General features: G+C 41.9%; 1 protein-coding gene across 1 annotated transcript; it reads right to left on the reverse strand.

The window, feature by feature from the left end:
- Window positions 1-143: 143 nt before the first annotated feature.
- On the reverse strand, window positions 144-17,802 carry tcp4 (Activated RNA polymerase II transcriptional coactivator p15). Its single transcript, NM_001165234.2, is given in 5 exon segments — window positions 144-530; window positions 898-1,006; window positions 12,006-12,134; window positions 15,622-15,703; window positions 17,608-17,802. Coding segments are annotated over 4 exon segments (399 nt in total). The 5' UTR covers window position 15,703; window positions 17,608-17,802; the 3' UTR covers window positions 144-450.
- Window positions 17,803-21,103: the final 3,301 nt, after the last annotated feature.

Below are 21,103 nucleotides of genomic sequence, written 5' to 3' on the forward strand. Positions count from 1 at the left end.
TTTATTCCATGTGTAACTTTGTGTTGTTGTATGTGTCGAATTGCAATGCTATATCTTGGCCAGGTCGCGGTTGCAAATGATAACTTGTTCTCAACTAGCCTACCTGGTTAAATAAAATAAAAACATTTCAACAAAATGTAGTCCCTTTAAATGGCTTTTATTGATTACTTATTATAGCAAACCCAATAAGACACAAACACACATACAGCTACATCTGAAGCACTCAACAAGCATAACATACATTGGGTTTTCAAACACAGCACAAGAAGTAAACAGAAACTTTAAACTTTAAAATATACACAATGTTGTCTTGGTCGGTCACTTAAAAAATGTGGGTCTCTTCCTTTAAAAATGTTTCAATAACAATATAAAAAATGGTGGCAAAGTTAAGAACAAAAACAGAATGTATGGTTGTGGATGGTAAATCCCAGGCAGCCAGAGGCCTCCCTCTTATATCGCCTTCACAGCGTCGTCGATCTCAGAGATTTGATCCTTCAGCTGGTTCCACTGCTCTGGGTTTAGTGAGATACCTGGGCACGGAACAGAGGAAAGTTAGACAGAGGATCTCGGTTCAGTTAATGAATCCAGAAAAGTAGCATCACTGGGCTTGATGTCAAATATGACATCTGGGTACCACTGTATCTCAGAACAGAGGTGGAAAAATACACATAGAAATTGTGATAACACTTAACATTTGTTATCCTTTAAAAAATGTTTGTAAAGGACATGGATTTGATATATCATCAATAAACCGTTTAACTCATTGTTTGAAGCACCGAAACGACGATAAAACTATTTCAACCAATGATTCGTCATTCCAAATCCATTTGTGTGTTTGTAGAGTGACGTCATGACAGTGGGCTCAGGAGGCCAGGGTTCTGCTGTGACAAATCTTACCTTTCCTGCCCGGCTTCATCTCTCCCTCCTGGTCCATCCAGTACTCACGGATGTCAATCAGACACTTTCCTTTGAATTCACGAACACTCACATACCTCATCTTCCCAATCTGAAACAAAAAAAAAGATGCATGTGAAGACAACCATATCGCAGACCTTCCAACTTTTAATAATTTTTATGAGTACCACATCAGCGCCCCAGCCCCCATGCGTGCATTACCCACACTGCTAAAATCATAGGCATATGCACTCTTTTTATTGACCTAATAATGATATAGGCAGAAGACTGTCTCAGCAGGAACGGTAGCCTACAAGGTGACCGACCGTATTACCACCACATCGGCAGTCAGGAGTCACGACCTCAGTCAAATTCCATGTGACCGTTCAGCTCGGATGCCTCCGATGGTCATTAGTAGCCTACCAGACGTGCTAACGGCCAGTACTCAGCACTCCATTGTCCCTCTAATCGCTCTGGCATCAATGCAAATGCGATTGAAAATCATATCAAACTCTTCATGAGAGCCCAGGCTTCCAAAGTTGGAGCGGAATAGGATCACCTGTTGCGCAGGGAGAGCCAGCTCCTCATAGGTGGTTGATGCACAGCATAAAATGTTCCTGTTGCGCAACATATCTATAGGCTATGCAATTGAGTGAGAAAGAGTTTTGCTGGCCTCTACTAAAAAGAGGGTCCCATCAGCTTTCGATAGGCTAGGACAATATTTATTTCTCAACTTTCCATATGCTAAGCACATTGCGTTGCTTTTTACAACCGGAGTAGCCTACCTGGCTGAGAAAAGCATCATCCATTTGTTATTTAAGTGCATACGGGTGACATGTATTTTTTTTTGTCCCCTTCCCCAACAAGTGCATGACCAATGGTCCACTCGAAATCAAAACTAACCTCACAGATATTATTTAGTATATGTAAAGACAAGATTAAATAGAGAATTTGTTTTGAATGGCGAGAACATGATCACTTGTGATCGATGCACACATTTTTGGGGACGACTTAAAAAAATAATAATCATAGTCTCACTCATTATGTAGCCTGGCCCATAGGCCTAAATGTTTTGTATCACAACTGAAGTGGCCAAATAACTCCATACGTATTCTAGAGGCCTAGGACCCCTGGAGCATGGTTGGAGAGCACAGAGCCCACAGTTCTTAAAAGCCACGTCATTGAGCAATCCCATTTGAAAACAGAGTTCTGACAGGCCACTATTTAATAAAATCATATCCCAGCTTTCTCTATTGCGAAATTCTTACAAATTAAGCACATTAATCTGCTTTACAAACAGTGTAGCCTATTAGGCATATAAAAACAAAAGTTACTGCATGTAACCTACATTTCGCTATGCGAGTGCAGTCTATGGACATATTTTTTTGTGTGTGGGCAATTCTAACTCAAAAAGAATTCCACACATGCTGTGTATCGGGCTCCCGAGTGTCGCAGTGGTCTAAGACACTACATCTCAGTACAAGAGGTGTCACTGCCGTACCTGCTTCAAATCCAGGCTGCATCACATCCGGCCGTGATTGGGAATCCCATAGAGCGGCACACATTTGTTCCATATATTATTATTTTTGTACATTTTTTAATTAACCTTTATTTAACTAGGCAAGTCAGTTAAGAACAAATTCTTATTTACAATGACGGCCTACACCGGCCATACCCGGACGAAGCTGGCCCAATTGTACACCGACCTATGGGACTCCCAATTACAGCCAGTTGTTTTACAGCCTGGATTTGAACCAGGGTGTCTGTAGTGACATCCCAAGCACTGAGATGCAGTGCAACTCTGCGCAACTCGGGAGCAACTTGTAAAGACCAGATTATTACGTAAAGACCAGATTCAACGGAGAATATTGCATGTGAATATGATCAAGTGCTTGTCAAATTGTGAATGGGACTGATGAAGTGTGTGCAGCCTGCACAAGAAACAGAGCAGAGCAGTTCCCTTTCATTAAACTTTAAAAAAACATTTTTTTATCGTAATTTGTCGCATCATGCAGCCTTAGAATGTATTAGAAATCAAAACATTTTGCCCAACGTTTGTATCATAACAAAAGCTTTAAAAAAAATTAATAATTAAGCATATAGGAGGACCTGTTTGTTAACCGCTCAACACAGAATAGCCACATGCGCGCACACTCCCTCAGAAATCATTTGGGGGGGGAAAATATCCTCTATTTTATTCAGCTATGTTCATTGTATTTTTCTTATTAAAAAATATAAAGTAATGCCACAGGAACTCTAAGCAAATCGTGTCTGCTAAATGAACTAGTGTAGCCAGTGCCTAACAATGACACAATGACTGTTCTTAACATAATGACAACTCAGAATATGCTATTCTGTTCTTCTGAAATTCTGTCATATCATAAGGTTTCTTTATCCATGCCTAAAATAAATATTGGATTTACTGTGATGGTGTAGGCTATATTAAACGGAAGCCTACTTATTTTTTAAATTGATGTAGGCCTGATGTTCCAGAGGTCCGCATCAGTGGCTTGTAGGCTATGCGTGGAAGCTAAACATGTTTATGTTAGTTAACGGTCAATTACCGTGAGACAGCGCTTATTTTAAAGACAATCACTGGTTGACAAAATTTCATGACTGCCACAGACCCGGGCTACACTCTTAGAAAAAAAGGCTCCAAAAGGGTTTTTCAGCTGTCCCCATAAGGAGAAAGCTTTTTGGTTCCAGGTAGAAGCCTTTTTGGTTCCATGTACCTGGAACCAGAAGGGTTCTACCTGGAAGAAAAAAAACTTTCTCCAATGGGGACAGCTGAAGAACCCTTTTATGTTCTAGAGAGCACCTTTTTTTCTAAGAATGTATATAGACTTATGGGTACTTGGTAATTGGTTGACCTTCAGTAGCTAACTAGAAACATGTTTAAAATGTACAAAAATCAGGGTTCTCCCTCTGATTTAAGACTACAGTTAGTTAGGGGGGAGGTCCGGAGGGTGTCCGCCAACTTCCCCCTCAGGTAGTTGGCGCATTTAGCATTTTTGAAAAACCATTAACTGACACTTCCTGAAACCTAGAATCTAAAATGATATCCAACAATGCAGACAGCACTTAAGTCTTGTGTATGATCCTAAAAGAAATTGAGTTGGTCTCAATTACACTTTTCTATGTCAAATCTTGGTGTAATAATTTCAAATTAATAGATGCCTTTATGGGGATAGTGAAGTGACAATGGAAACTGTCATCCTAATTTTGTTTGGGGAGAAAATCTGAATAATTCAATTACTGGACACAATGCAGTAGTCTAACTTACTGTAGGCTATTTGGAATATGAAACAACTGAACTAGACCTACTGTATTGTTTCAGGATCTCCATCCCGGACCAAATCCATCAAGTTAGGTTTGACTTCTAGGTTACCATTCATTCAACATGCCTTATTGTCATCGGTGAACTGAATAGGATCACATCATTAGAAGCCTACTGTTGACATACAGCTACAGTATATAACGACGACACCAGATCAAGAACTGATGAAATAACATAGGCCTACTAACCTTTAACAGCAACATACAGTCGAAGTCGGAAGTTTACATACACTTTTACACTCAGTTTATCACAATTCCTGACATTTAATCCTAGTCAAAATGCCTAGTCTTATGTCAGTAAGGATCACCACTTTATTTTAAGAATGTGAAATGTCAGAATAATAGTAAAGAGAAGGATTTGTTTCAGCTTTTATTTATTTCATCACATTCCCAGTGGGTCAGAAGTGTGCACACTCAATTAGTATTTGGTAGCATTGTCTTTAAGGTGTTTAAATTGGGTCAAACGTTTCGAGTAGCCTTCCACAATAAGTTGGGTGAATTTTGGCCCATTCCTCCTGACAGAGCTGGTGTAACCGAGTCAGGTTTGTAGGCCTCCTTGCACACATACGCCATTTCAGTTCTGCCCACACATTTTCTATAGGGTTGAGGTCAGGGCTTTGTGATGGCCACTCCAATACCTTGACTTTGTTGTTCTTAAGCCATTTTGCCACAACTTTGGAAGTATGCTTGGGATCATTGTCCATTTGGAAGACCCATTTGCGACCAAGCTGTAACTTCCTGACTGATGTCTTGATGTTGCGTCAATATATCCACAGAATTTTTCTGCCTCATGATGCCATCTATTTTGTGCACTTGACCCTCCTGCAGCAAAGCACCCACACACCCTCGTGCTTCACGGTTGGGATGGTGTTCTTAGGCTTGCAAGCCTCCCCTTTTTCCTCCAAACATAACAATGGTCATTATGGCCAAACAGTTCTATTTTTGTTTCATCAGACCTATTTCTCCAAAAGGTATGATCTTTGTCCCCATGTGCAGTTGCAAACTGTAGTCTGGCTTTTTATGGCGGTTTTGGAGCAGTGGCTTCTTCCTTGCTGAGCGGCCGTTCAGGTTATGTCGATATAGGTCTCGTTTTACTGTGGATATCGATACTTTTGTACCGGTTTCCTCCAGCATCTTCACAAGGTCCTTTGCTATTGTTCTGGGATTGATTTGCACTTTTTGTACCAAATACGTTCATCTCTAGGAGACAGAACGAGTCTCCTTTCTGAGCGGTATGGCGGCTGCGTGGTCCCCCACGGTGTTTATACTTGCGCACTATTGTTTGTACAGATGAACGTGGTACCTTCAGGCGTTTGGAAAATGCTCCCAAGGATGAACCAGACTTGTGGAGGTTTATAATTTTTTTCTGAAGTCTTGGCTGATTTCCATGGTGTCAAGCAAAAGACACGGAGTTTGAAGGTAGGCCTTGAAATACATCCACAGGTACACCTCCAATTGACTCAAATTACATCAATTAGCCTATCAGAAGCTTCTAAAGCCATGACATCATTTTCTGGAATTTTCCAAGCTGTTTAAAGGCACAGTCAACATAGTGTATGAAAACTTCTGACCCACTGGAATTGTGATACAGTGAATTGTAAGTGAAATAATCTGTCTGTAAACCATTGTTGTAAAAAATTACTTGTGTCATGCACAAAGTAGGTGTCCTAACTGACTTGCCAAAACTATAGTTTGTTAACAAGACATTTGTGGAGTGGTTGAAAATCGAGTTTTGGCCTCCCGGGTGGCGCAGTGGTTAAGGGCGCTGTACTGCAGCGCCAGCTGTGCCATCAGAGTCCCTGGGTTCGCGCCCAGGCTCTGTCGTAACCGGCCGCGACCGGGAGGTCTGTGGGGCGACGCACAATTGGCCTAGCATCGTCCGGGTTAGGGAGGGCTTGGTCGGTAGGGATGTCCTTGTCTCATCACGCACCAGCGACTCCTGTGGCGGGCCGGGCGCAGTGCGCGCTAACCAAGGTTGCCAGGTGCACGACACATTGGTGCGGCTGGCTTCCGGGTTGGATGCGCGCTGTGTTAAGAAGCAGTGCGGCTGGTTGGGTTGTGTATCGGAGGACGCATGACTTTCAACCTTTGTCTCTCCCGAGCCCGTGCGGGAGTTGTAGCGATGAGACAAGATAGTAGCTACTACAACAATTGGATACCACGAAATTGGGGAGGAAAAAGGGGTAAAAATTTAAAAAATTAAATAAATAAAATAGACTTCCGCCTTCAACTGTAACTTTCTGTGAAGGACGGTGAAGGACGGTATTAGCAGAACAGCTCTCTCTGCCAAGTCTGCTGCAGACACCGCACATTTCCTTGCTCGTCAATGCACTCGCGCCTACTACCGTTGCGGAGATCAAAGCAAGTAAGTGTGCTCGCATAGTTGACTAAACGCTGTAGCTAACTACCTTTGTTGTAATGATGCCTTAGCTAAGGAGCTAAAGACTAAACAATCGTGGTTATGTGCTTACCTAGCACATAAACATTTTGGAAAATGTATTTGACAAACAGTTAGTTCTCCATTTTGCCTACCCTTTTCTCCTCACACGTCACTGGTATCAACGGACAAAGTGGAGAGCTGCCATCCAGCTCGAGGGAGGAAAATAGTGTTAACTCAAAATGACAAGGTGCCAGTTGAACAAAGTATACTATACCGTATGAACACACTACAAGGTAGCCATCGCACACCAGGCTAGGTCCATCAACAGCAAGCCTTCCCGCGCACGCGCACTCTTGACAGAGTAATAACAGAAATATGGGGATACTTAAAACATGAACTTAACAGTCTCCCACTTTTCTTTAAAGACAAATAAAACATCAACAACATAATTAAATGTCCAAGTATTATTCAAGTTCCCCATTACAAATCGATTGTGTGAAAAATATATTTATATTACTCAAGCTGCCACTTTGCATTTACTGAGTGCCTATAGGAGCACAAAACCAGATGCTCCTTTTTTTAGCCAGACAGTCAGCAAGCTGTTTCTTTGTGGTCGACCACAGAATCCGCTGGATTCTCTGTGCTTGAATAAGTTCCTTGATGCTGCTAAACTCAAGACAAAGTCTATTCTCTGTGACAGACTTGGTTGACGTCAGAGCATCAACTAATGAGTAGTTGTCAGTGACACAAACTACAGGTAGAAAGTGCCGTTTTGTCTCACCAGTGGAAAGCTCTGAGAACAGAGTTGCAAGAAAGATCACATTGTCAATTCCATCCGCAAGAGTAAGTGTTTCTCCAGCCAGTGTGCTTCAGACAACCCTTCTGATCCTTTTTGACCGCCAACAGATAGGTGAGAATCTTCCTCCTTCACCCATTAACACGATTAGATGTCCACCGTGTGTGCCTCCATCTGTAAGGTTCCCTAGCGAAGCATCACTGAAGACAACTAGTTTCAAAAAGTCATATTTTCCAACATGCTGAAACTTTTAAAAAAGTCACTTGTTGTGAGTTCAGTTGACGAACAACTTTGTTTGCCTCATGAATGGTTTGTACAGTGGCGTGTTTTGTGTTAGATGCCAAGTTGCAACCATCAAACATTACATCAGGTCTACTCTGTCTAGCAACCCATAGAATTTGCCCTATCTTTGACCTCAATTGATCAGCTTCAATTCCACAGAGGGGAATTCCTTTGTGCGGCTCTTGAAGGATCCATGTGGATGGGTTGAAGATTCTTGATATAGCTCTCCTGTTGCATCAGTATTGTTCCATCAACTGTAATCAACTCTATGCCAACATAAACATTATCATGGGGCGGCAGGGTAGCCTAGTGGTTAGAGCGTTGGACTAGTAACCGGAAGGTTGCGAGTTCAAACCCCTGAGCTGACAAGGTACAAATCTGTCGTTCTGCCCCTGAACAGGCAGTTAACCCACTGTTCCCAGGCCGTCATTGAAAATAAGAATTTGTTCTTAACTGACTTGCCTGGTTAAATAAAGGTAAAAATAAAAAAAATAAAAAAATGCTCCTCACGGCCGACCTGGAAAACAGCTTTGAGGTGTGGAATCACAGTTGTAGCAAAGGTCTGTGAGCCACCCCAGATAAAGTCATCAACATGACAGGCAAGTACTCCAGTCACATTGCAGTCTTGATCAAGCCAATAGAAGACTGCAGGAGCCACTTGTGACATTTTTCCACCTGTATTCAGCATTCTTGCCTTGACTTTGTTGTACCAGTAGAGTGATGCATCTGCCAGTCACACACTTTTTTTTAGTTTCCACAGTGTTCCTTTCGGTCTTAGCTTCAGGCGGAGGTCGGATGTGAATGTCCCTTGACAGCTTTGTTCCCTGCAAAAATGCAGATTTGATGTCTATGGAATTCAGTTTCCATTTCTTCTGGCAGATCACCATCATCAGCAATCTGAGTGACTCTGAGGCGCATGTCGGTGAGTCTTTTGGGAGTTGTTTAGCAGCCAGCGCCTCTAAACCTCTAGCCACTAGACGTGCTTTAGGCAGGATTCTTTAAAGGGTACACACCCACCTTGTTGAGACACTTTTGACTAATGTCTTTGACTTCCTCAAATACTCAATTTTTCCTCCAATTAATGAGCTCATCTAGCTTAACTGAGTCAAATGACACATCCTTTGTTTCAAGTACATCATCATTTTGAATGTCATTCTGTTTTTCTCAATTTTCCATTCGTTCAATTCTGAGATTATCTACAAGTGACAGGTCAGCTGACCCTGTTATACCAGAAAGTGTAGCTGGTTCAGAGTACTGCAAGTTGTACCAGTACCAGTTCTGGTGTTTTCCTTTCGCTTTTCCTGCTCGTCCAATGACGGTTGCTGTATGTGGAATACCACTTTATCTGTCCAGTTTTCAGATTGGAACAACCATGTTCTCTTAACACGTGTGGCTGTTGTTGAATGTTTTCCTCATTTGAACGCTCAACAGTATTATCTGTGGCATGGCTGAAGGTCTCTGCTCCATTTCTTGTGTTAGTTTCAGTGTCCATATCATTGGATGCGACATCTGGTAGGTTTGTGTTTGTTACGGTGTCCTTTTTGTCATTTTTTTCATTAGGAGACAGAGGGGCTGTTGCTGAGAATCAATCTTGATAATTTACTTTCCGCAATCTTGAGTGATGCACCCTGACTATGGTGCACCCCGACTATGGTGCCCCCGTGCCTCACAAATATCCCCACACCATCTTGGCCAATGACTACTCCCAGTCCATTTCACTCTTGACAGTCAACTTGTTTGTAGTACACTTTGTTTCCAGTCTCGTACTTCTCATCGGTGGGTCGTAGAGGTTTCCGCAGAGCCCTGCGAATTCGCTCTGAGCACTGCTTCGGTGGACGCTTTTCTCGCTGCACGTAGTGCTGAAAGGTGCTGTCCCACCCCCATGCACCCACACTGGTCCCCTCTAGTGCTGGTGGCTTGTCAACCAGTACAGAGGGAAGATAGGGTTCTGCCCGAACACTAGTTGCTATGGGCTGTAACCATGAAGATTGTGCAGTGAGTTTTCTTGCATTCAAAGCCCAATCTAGGGCTGTTTTACAGTCACATCCATTGCCTTGCTTCACTTCACTATAGCATGATCTCGGTGAGTGTTTGATTGTGTCTCTCCATAATTCCATTGCTCCATGGTCTGTATGCAGCAGTTGTCTTTATACTTCCATGTTGAAGTTCTCTGCCATTTCTCTTATTTCATTGTTATTGAATTCTCCATTGTCACTGTATAATTTCAGGGGCGGGCCAAGCAAGCACACTTATCCAGGAATGAATGAAGTGCTTGATCATTTCACTGTGTTTCTTTTATTCACAATGCTTCCAGCACTGAAGCGTGCGAAGCTCATGTAGATTTACCTAGCTCATGTAGATATACAGCCACTGTTTCATTGTACTTGGAAGCCAGTGGCAAACCAACAGCTGGTCTGGGCTTAGGTTTACTGTATTTTTGACATGTCTCACAGCTGTTAAATATCTGCTGCAGAATGGAAATACTCTCATCATCATTATTCCCTGAACTGCTGAGTACTTCCTGAAGTCTGGATATGCTACAGTTGACAAACTGTTTGTGAAGCTATAACAATAGTTTGTGTTTTTCTGTGTTCAAGTTGTCTGTGACTGTCAGAATCTCCATGTGCTCTGTGTCCATTAGAATCTTATCTTTGCATGGACTCTGTGTGATGTCTTTGTTTAAAATGTTGACACAATAGTGGCCTGAGGTAGTAAGTTCAAGCGTCACTGGTTGTTTAAACATCACTGCCGTGTCATTTTTTATGCCTAGTCCCTTCTTGAGGGAAGCTTTGCTTAATTGTAAGGGGGTGTCTGTAGGGACCACCTCTGTTTCAATGTGACACTTAAGTCTGACCAATTTTTGCTGGTATCTTAACTCCCTTGGTAGAATGGACGATTCTCCCACCTCCAAATTTGAAAGCTCTGTTGCTTGGTGTCTCAATCATATTTTGTACACCTTTCATATTTAGTTCACGGACATAGCTATCAAGCCATTTTGCACCACACACTGTCCGTGTACATGCAGTATCAATCACAGCAGAGCCTATGGATTCAACTATAAAAATCTCAGTATCGGAAGCAGATTAGTTTGAAAACAGTGTAATGTTACACTGCTCTATCTATGTTTTCACATTTTCCTGTTAGCTTAACTTGTTCATTTTTATGAGGACAGTCTTTAACCCAATGGTAAGTGCTTCGACAAATAGCACATTTTGATCTCCTTCCATATTTGCCCAGTTGATTTGTGCCGGGCAATGGCGCCCCCTTCTGGTTGTCTTGAGAACGTGACTTGTTTGCGCCTTTTCTCTGCTGCTCAGTGTAATATGCTGCGTCACTCACTTGCAGTCCATCTGTTATTGGCGCGACAGACGTCAATAACATTATTATTTAGTGCCGACCTCATTGATGCAAAAGTCAGCGCAGTCAAAGCCAACTGAACCATGTCGTACTTGCGCATTCCTATTGTACCTCTGTTCGAAATCAATTTTGTGGTCCGTCATTGCAACCGAAATATCTCTCGTAACACTGTCAAAGTTTGAATATGCCTCGTAGGCATGGTCTTTCTCTTCTTTAAGAAATACAGAATCCAGGGCTCTGAGCAAAGTTCCCATACCCTCATCCTTGTTCAAATCCTCAACAGATATTTCCAGCTCTGTGTCTCTCGCTCTCGCTGCTTGCTTTTTCGCGTCCAGCTTAGTAACCCGTGTCCAGATTCCAAGTTCATTTTTCCAACTGTCGTACAACCTCTCCTTGTCGAAGCGAGGTGGCACATTGTAGTTATTAACCATCCTCTGCTACCAATGTTAACTCGAAATGACACAACGACAAGGTTCCAGTTCAACAAAGTTTACTATGGCGTATGAACACACTACAAGGTAGCCATCGCACAACCAGGCTAGGTCCATCAACAGCAAGCCTTCCCGCGCAGGCGCACTCTTGACAAGAGTGAAGGCCCCGTAATAACAGAAATATAGGGATACTTCAAACATGAACTTAACAAATAGTACTGCGACTACGGGGCGGACGGAGCGGAGAGCTAGAGATTTCTCTCCTTGCCCGTCCTCCAAATGTCTCAGCTCCAACTGCAGACAGTTGAGTCAAAAACCACAACGTGCAAACTAGAAGCCTATTTTTGCGTATTTGAGGGTAGTTTTTCATACCAGCATGCTTTGACCTCAAATGTCATCCATGGCATGCAAAAGGTCTGATATCGACATGCAACGAACGTCGCATCTTTTGTACTGGGGATGGACTGACACTGTGTTCTCCTGTGCTGGAGTCTGGTCGAGCAGCAACACAGAGCTCGGATCTCCCTACCTGGAACTTGTTGTCATCCTTGTCCTTGTTGCCACTTCCTTTGGAGGTTCCACCAGGTTTGGAACTCTCCCCTCCTTTCGGTTTCTTAGCTGCTGGTTTCTCTGGCGCTGCTTGCTTTCTCTTCTTGGCCTACAACAGGGGTTCATTTCCACACATATAAAAATGGACTTTCTCTTCTGAAAGTACAAAAGGCAACCTCTGATTATAATATGAACTGTAGCAGGTTAGCGTTTTTCATCATGAATCTTGTTCTGGAGGCAGCTCTGCAGTGGTCACTAGCTGGCAAGGCCACAAAGTCATAAAATCAGAATTTAAACTTGACCCTAGCCTTAACCACACTGCTAACCCTAACACCTAACCATAACCTTAAAATTATGACCAAAAAGCACATTTTTGTTTTCATAAATTTTTACAATATAGCCCCTTTTTTTACTTTGCAGAAGGTCCATCTAGCAGAAATCACTCAGTTCTGCCTCAAGGACATGACTCATCCCAGTAAACGTCAACCTGCTTTGGACTCCGAGTGGCGCAGCAGGCTAAGGCACTGCATCTCAGTGTGAGAGGCGTCATTACAGATACCCTAGTTCAAATCCAGGCTATAACATGCTGTGATTGGGAGTCGCATAGGGCGGCGCACAATTGGCCCAGCGTCGTCCGTGTTTGGCTGGCAGTGTAAATAAGAATGTTCTTAACTGACTTGCCTAGTTAAATAAAACAAATCTAATACAGTGCCTTGCGAAAGTATTCGGCCCCCTTGAACTTTGCGACCTTTTGCCACATTTCAGGCTTCAAACATAAAGATATAAAACTGTATTTTTTTGTGAAGAATCAACAACAAGTGGGACACAATCATGAAGTGGAACGACATTTATTGGATATTTCAAACTTTTTTAACAAATCCAAAACTGAAAAATTGGGCGTGCAAAATGATTCAGCCCCCTTAAGTTAATACTTTGTAGCACCACCTTTTGCTGCGATTACAGCTGTAAGTCGCTTGGGGTATGTCTCTATCAGTTTTGCACATCGAGAGACTGACATTTTTTCCCATTCCTCCTTGCAAAACAGCTCGAGCTCAGTGAGGTTGGATGGAGAGCATTTGTGAACAGCAGTTTTCAGTTCTTTCCACAGATTCTCGATTGGATTCAGGTCTGGACTTTGACTTGGCCATTCTAACACCTGGATATGTTTATTTTTGAACCATTCCATTGTAGATTTTGCTTTATGTTTTGGATCATTGTCTTGTTGGAAGACAAATCTCCATCCCAGTCTCAGGTCTTTTGCAGACTCCATCAGGTTTTCTTCCAGAATGGTCCTGTATTTGGCTCCATCCATCTTCCCATCAATTTTAACCATCTTCCCTGTCCCTGCTGAAGAAAAGCAGGCCCAAACCATGATGCTGCCACCACCATGTTTGACAGTGGGGATGGTGTGTTCAGTGTGATGAGCTGTGTTGCTTTTACGCCAAACATAACGTTTTGCATTGTTGCCAAAAAGTTACATTTTGGTTTCATCTGACCAGAGCACCTTCTTCCACATGTTTGGTGTGTCTCCCAGGTGGCTTGTGGCAAACTTTAAACGACACTTTTTATGGATATCTTTAAGAAATGGCTTTCTTCTTGTCACTCTTCCATAAAGGCCAGATTTGTGCAATATACAACTGATTGTTGTCCTATGGACAGAGTCTCACCCCTGAGCTGTAGATCTCTGCAGTTCATCCGGAGTGATCATGGGCCTCTTGGCTGCATCTCTGATCAGTCTTCTCCTTGTATGAGCTGAAAGTTTAGAGGGACGGCCAGGTCTTGGTAGATTTGCAGTGGTCTGATACTCCTTCCATTTCAATATTATCACAGTGCTCCTTGGGATGTTTAAAGCTTGGGAAATCTTTTTGTATCCAAATCCGGCTTTAAACTTCTTCACAACAGTATCTCGGACCTGCCTGGTGTGTTCCTTGTTCTTCATGATGCTCTCTGCGCTTTTAACGGACCTCTGAGACTATCACAGTGCAGGTGCATTTATACGGAGACTTGATTACACACAGGTGGATTGTATTTATCATCATTAGTCATTTAGGTCAACATTGGATCATTCAGAGATCCTCACTGAACTTCTGGAGAGAGTTTGCTGCACTGAAAGTAAAGGGGCTGAATAATTTTGCACGCCCAATTTTTCAGTTTTTGATTTGTTAAAAAAAGTTTGAAATATCCAATAAATGTCGTCCCACTTCATGATTGTGTCCCACTTGTTGTTGATTCTTCACAAAAAAACACAGTTTTATATCTTTATGTTTGAAGCCTGAAATGTGGCAAAAGGTCGCAAAGTTCAAGGGGGCCGAATACTTTCGCAAGGCACTGTATATGCAGCTATATAAAAACCCGGCTTTGAATCTAGGTACACTACCGTTTGAAAGTTTGCGGTGACTTAGAAATGTCCTTGTTCTTGAAAGAAAAGCACATTTTCTGCTATTAAAATAACATCAAATTGTCAAATTAATGGAATTCTACATAGGCGTACAGAGGCCTATTATCAACCACCATCACTCCTGTGTTCCAATGGCACGTTGTGTTAGCTAATCCAAGTTTATCATTTTAAGAAGCTAATTGATCATTAGAAAACCTTTCGCTATTATGTTAGCACAGCTGAAAACTAATGTTCTCATTAAAGAAGCAATAAAACTGGCATTCTTTAGACTAGTTGAGTATCGACATTTGTGGGTTCGATTACAGGCTCAAAATGGCCAGAAACAAAGACCTTTCTTCTGAAACTCTTCAGTTTATTCTTGTTCTGAGAAATGAAGGCTATTCCATGTGAGAAATTGCCACAAAACTGAAGATCTCGTACAATGCTGTGTACTACTCCCTTCACTAAACAGCACAAACTGGCCTAACCAGAAGAGAGGATTACAAGAGGCACCGGTGCACAACTGAGCAAGAGGACAAGTATATTAGATTGTCTAGTTTGAGAAACAGATGCCTCACAAGTCCTCAACTAACAGCTTCATTAAATAGTACCCACAAAACACTAGTCAACATCAACAGTGAAGAGGCGACTCCAGGATGCTGGCCTTCTAGGCAGAGATCCTCTGTCCAGTGTCTGTTTTCTTTTGCCCATCTTAATCTTTTATTGGCCAGTCTGAGATATATATTTTACTTTGCAACTCTGCCTAGAAGGCCAGCATCCTGGAGTCGCCTCTTCACTGTTTACATTGAGACTAGTGTTTTGCGGGTACTATTTAATGAAGCTGCCAGTTGAGGACCTATGAGGTGTCTGTTTCTCAAACTAGACACTAATGTACTTGTCCTCTTGCTCAGTTGTGCACCGGGGGGCCTCCCACACCTCTTTCTATTCTGGTTAGAGCCGGTTTGCTCTGTTCTGTGAAGAGAGTAGTAGACAGCGTTGTACCAGAGCTTCAGTTTCGTGGCAATTTCTCGCGTGGAATAGCCTTAATTTCTCAGAAAAAGAATAGACTGACGAATTTCAGAAGAAAGGTCTTTGTTTCTGGCCATTTTGAGCCTGTAATCTGCATTGTCGGAACTAGAAGCACAAGCATGTCGCTACACTCGCATTAACATCTGCTAACCACGTGTATGTGACAAATAAAATTTGATTCGATTTTTACCTTGGTCTCAGCCTCACTGTCTGAGTCACTGGCACTGGCACTGCCAGAAGTAGATGACAGAACTTCCTTTGACTTGGGCATCCTGGGGAAAAAAAGATGATGCAATGGCTGAATAAATACCATCCTTTCGTAAGACGTCAATGCACAATGTTATCAAAAATGATAATCAGTGACCTAGCCTATAATGCACTCTTAGAAAAAAGGTGCTAAGTAGAACCATACAGGGTTCTTCGGTTTGTCCCCATAAGGGAACCCTTTTTAGTTCTGGGTAGAACCCTCTATGTACGGTTCCTCAAAGAGCACCCTGTATATGGTTCATCCTAGAACAATAACCATTTTGTCATCTAAAGGTTCTTCCTAGAACCCTCTATAAACGGTTCCACCAGCTTTACTCGCCTTTAAAAATTTTATTATTTAGGACAAAACATTACATTTATCATCAGGCCTTTCATTGAGGAACTAGTCAAAGATTTGTTTAACTAAACCAAGATAAACCACAGCCTGTCGTTTCAAATGGGAACAAATGAGCCATAGTGGGCAGAACAAGCAAGGAGGTTGGCAGAGTCAAGCACGAGCTAGCGAAATCCTAGTGGCGCATTCTAGCATGCATTTCCATATTTCCGTTGGGGAAAGCCTACTCTGTAACGTGCATGTGTGCAATAACTCAATTTGCCTAAACAACCCAACATTGGCAAAGGATAGAGTCTACAAAACTTTGTCCACTCTGTTCGTAACATATTGTAGTTTTGGGAAAAGAGAACTGTATTGAGATCAAATGCTTAATTGATGGGTAAATTAACAGATTGTCGGCCTAAATCCATCTCTTTCCATCACTGCCGGCCCCCGGCTTTCTCTTGCTACCATATTTGATAGTGAGTGGAAACGCCAACCGGGTGCTTCACATCTATACATCCAGTGAAATATCTGTCTCATTGTTCTATCCGTGGCCTAGTTATACCAGAAGACAATGGTGTTAGGAATCTCCTGGTTTACATGCCACATCAGGCCTGCAAGTCACATTATGCTGGTTTGCAAAGTGATGTGTAATTCCTATTGTAATCCAGCCAGAGTTAGGATAGCCAACAAGTGGAATTATTAATCAGCCACAACCTGCATTCAGAATGACTGCCAGGTTAGGGAAGTCTGAATACTGAGACTTCCTCAGTCATCTAAACTGGAACAACCATCTCAGTAACTAACGGGTGCAATAAATCCAACAGATTGGATCAGTTTAGAAAACAGTATATTCTTTATCTTTGTGTAGCACAAAATGAATTAGCCAATCAATGTACATGCAAAAACATATTTTACAGTAAAACAAACAATTCTGAAAATCTCCCTTACATGCTGGGAAACATTATAGATGGTTCTATGCAGCACCCTCCATGCCTTCCAAAAAACGTCCATGAACCCTTTCTTCCAAAAACGGTTCTTATGATGTTAAATGTTTCAGATGGAACACTTTGCCTAACAAAGGATCCTTGTCTTCCAAAAGGGGTTCTGATCAACAATTGTTATTGGTAGAACCCTATCCCTCCGCAAAGAACCGTTTACTACAAGTAAAACCGTTTCCTATGATGTAAAACAACTGATGTCGATATATACAGAAATCAACCACATTTCCACTGGACATTTTCCAACCTAAAAAAAAAAGAAGAAATGCTACACGGGTTCCCTCACGCTGACCCAGATGTAGTCCACGTGACCACTGAATGTGTACATTCAAGTAAATGTTATGGTTATTATTTCCATTTGCAATCTAGGACTGATTCGCTCGAATTATTGCACAGCTCGTCGAGTTGCTGTACAAAATAGCACGCGCATACTCTGGATAGGTAGGCCTGAATTAACCAAGAATCCAACAATGTATCACGATCAATCGAGTTTGTAAAGCTCTTGCAGCACGGCTACAATGTTGCATTTGGGTTTGCACCATTGTTTGCTCCAGGTAGAAAATCTACATAGTAACAACAATACAGTACTTACGTGCAATATTTCACTGTATCAGGCTCGAGGGTCGTGTACGCGGATACTGTGAAGGCGCGAGATAAAGGCCTACAAATCAATAATTTCTTGTCTTGTCAGAACCTGCGCGGTTTACCAAATCTTCCTTTCAAATGAACTGGACGAAGTAAAAACAGCACACGGCTTTCATCCCGTTCATGTGATCTAGAAATCAGCGGCGCAAGTTTTGCTGCAGCATCGATGCATCCGGAGGTAAACGGTATATTTGTGGGAAATGGGAGTTGTGGGAAATGGTGTTCTCTGATTGTGCTCCTGCTTACAGTTAAAGGCGCTGCATGGTCAATTCTATGTTTTTATTTGACCTTGATTTAACTAGGCAAGTCAGTTAAGAACAAATTCTTACTTACAATGACGGCCTAGGAACAGTGGGTTAACTGCCTTGTTCAGGGGCAGAACGACAGATTTTTTACCTTGTCAGCTCAGGGATTCGATCTAGCAACCTTTCGGTTACTGGTCCAGCTCTACATTTGGTAACAGTTCAAAACAATAAAAATGCATACATTTCGGCAATCACTGAAAGTAATAGGGCCTGAATTATTCTATCAATAACCTTGTAATAGAGTTGTAGTAGCAGCACATAATAAATAATTATTTGGTGGGTGCTTATATTTGTCAAATTTCACACACGTGTATAATATACATGTGTGAATTGGAAATGTTTTTTTTTTTTGCGTATTCCAACTCACTCCTAAGACACATTCAGAGAGTGAGGTCACAGCCAGGGTCAGCCATTATCAATGGCGACCCTGGAGTAATTAGGGTTAAGTGCCTTGCTCAAGGGAACATCAACAGATTTTTCACCTTATCAGCGCTGGGGTTTGAACTAGCGACCTTTCGGTAGTGACCCAAAGTTCTAACGGCTAGGCTACCTGTCATGTTCTGTGAAGTACAGTATATAATATGATACAGTTTACTGTGTGATATTCTTATATTCACTAAAAACACATTTCCTTTGCATCAGTTCATTATAAAACTAAAGGTAAAAAAATTATAGCATTTAAAAAAGAATTCATAAACAGAAGCATGTTTGCTCCACTTCTAATGTGAAAACATCTTCTATAATCTTCTTTGATACACTGTTTAGAATGTGTCATAAAGTACACGTAGTTGACCTTAAGGAAAGATAAGATGATTCTGCTAAGTGCCTTGGAGCAATGGTTTATTGGGCCTCTGGGTTCAACCAAGGGTCATATTCTTTAGGCACCAAATGGAAACAAAACAGACAAACAGGGTGGGACTACCTGAACTTGCAAAACGTTTTGCTACAGTGTAAATCAAATGAATATGACACAGGAGTCAGCTGACAACAGGTGCATTCATTGCAGACACTGTAGAACTGTACAGTACTTCCCCACATCTGATAGGCACGCCCACAATACAGGACAAGCCATAACATGTTAATCACTGCTATTACTGTTGTGACCAGGGATACGAGAGCACTCATGATAGGAGGGAAATTATGTCCACATCAGTTCTGAACCTGGTGCCAGTGCAGGCCTTTGAAACATATGTAGTATTGTTTGAAAACCCATAAACATTTGCAGTGAGTGCCCTGGCCTGAAATAAACCTAAAAAAAGAAGACAAATTTGGGGAACTAGCCTAGGGTCAAATGTGCTCTGTAATGTTCATGAAGGACACACATTCCTTACCATCTATTAGAAACAACCTGCCAATCAATATTGCACAATCTAGCCTTATCAATCGTTGTTTGTCATTTTATCAATAGAGGTATGTTCCAATCACAGTTGAACTGTTTTATGAGGCATGGACAGATGCTCCTGTCCTGCGTTGTTATTCCGTCTACCAATGAGTACATTGAGCAAGCCAATTCATTTTGACAACTGTTTTACGTAAGTGTGCAAGCATTCTCCCGGTGATATCAATCAAATAACATGTTGTGTCCTAACCCAGCATGCTATTGATTGCAGGTGTGGTGTTCCTAACATACACAGCATCACTTTCAACAGATTATTTTTGACAGATTAAATGGACTGTCGCTTGCTGCAGTGGAAAGTGTACTGTGCCAATCAACTTTCAAGTGGAGACCAAGATAATATCCCTAATTTACTTGCACAGGGGGACTTGCACAGGCGAGACTTGCACAGGGGATCCACAATCTACTTCACCAAGGCAATATAACGAAGCTAACTTCCGACTTCAGCAGAGACCTCACTGCTGACTGATAAGAATTACAGAGCTGCATGCATTCAGATACTCAATCTACTCTGTACCACAAGCACAACATAGCTCTGGAAGAGCTCAACAAAGAAACAACGCAAGCCCAATCAATATGACCGGAAAAGGTCATTCATATTTCTGCAATTTAGTTTTGTGCTTACGATTTTACCACAAATGAGACATTATCCTATGTTAAACTGACCGACTAAACGGTTACTTTCTCTTCTCTCCAGATCTAACTGCCGTTCTGGACTGTGCGCATCAGCTGCGTAAAGTTGGAGACGGCCTCGCTAGTGACGTCCTGGACTGGAGATCCAAATGGTTGGAGATATTGACAACACATTACAAGAATATAATCAACGTGAAGTGAGGAACTTCAACCCACTCTCTGAAGATCACTGAAACAAGAAGACGGAATACTACCTCAGTGCCCGAGGGCAACGGTTTTGTTAACCAGGCAGTGGGCGGGATGGAGGGTTCCAGTTCGCCCTCGGTGATTCAGTGGGGTGAGGTGAAGTCAAGAGGATACTTTGCCTGGACCTGGCCCACAATCAATGCCAAGGTGGCTGGTGCTCCCCACGTAGTCATGGAGAGAGTGAACAGTGAACCTGTGACATTGTAATGGCAAAACCAGTACACCACCATGCGTCGTTTGACATTTGGCCAGGGGTGGAAAAAAGTACCCAATTTTCATACTTGAGTAAAAGTAAAGATACCTTAAAAGAAAATGACTCAAGAAAAAGTCACCAAGTAAAACACTATTTGAGTAAAACTTCAAAAAGTATTTGGTTTTAAAATATAGTTAAGTATCAAAAGTCAATGGAATTGCTCAAATGTAAAATAGTATCAAAAGTAAAAGTGTAAATCATTTCAAATTCATTATATTAAGCAAACCGATGTAGTTTTTTACATTTACAGATAGCCAGTCTAATACTCAGACATATTTTACAAACCAAGCATTTGTGTTTATTGATTCCGCCAGATCAGAGGCACGAGGGATGTTCTCTTGATAAGAGTGTGAATTGAACCATTTTCCTGTCCTGCTAAGCATGCAAAATGTACTTCTGGGTGTATGGAGTAAAAAGAACATCATTTTCTTTAGGAATGTAGTAAGGTAAAAGTTGTCAAATATATCATTAGTAAAGCACAGATACCCCCAAAAAAGACTTCAGTATTTTTACACCACTGCATTTTGCAGACCCGTGGCCAGTCATATGGACGATCCAACTCAAAAAGGGGGTCCAGAGCCAAAATAAAAAACTATCATACAAAGTGTGA

The sequence above is a fragment of the Oncorhynchus mykiss genome, chromosome 5 (assembly GCF_057628025.1).
Source record: "Oncorhynchus mykiss isolate SJ-2025 chromosome 5, ASM5762802v1, whole genome shotgun sequence".
NCBI lineage: Eukaryota > Metazoa > Chordata > Actinopteri > Salmoniformes > Salmonidae > Oncorhynchus > Oncorhynchus mykiss.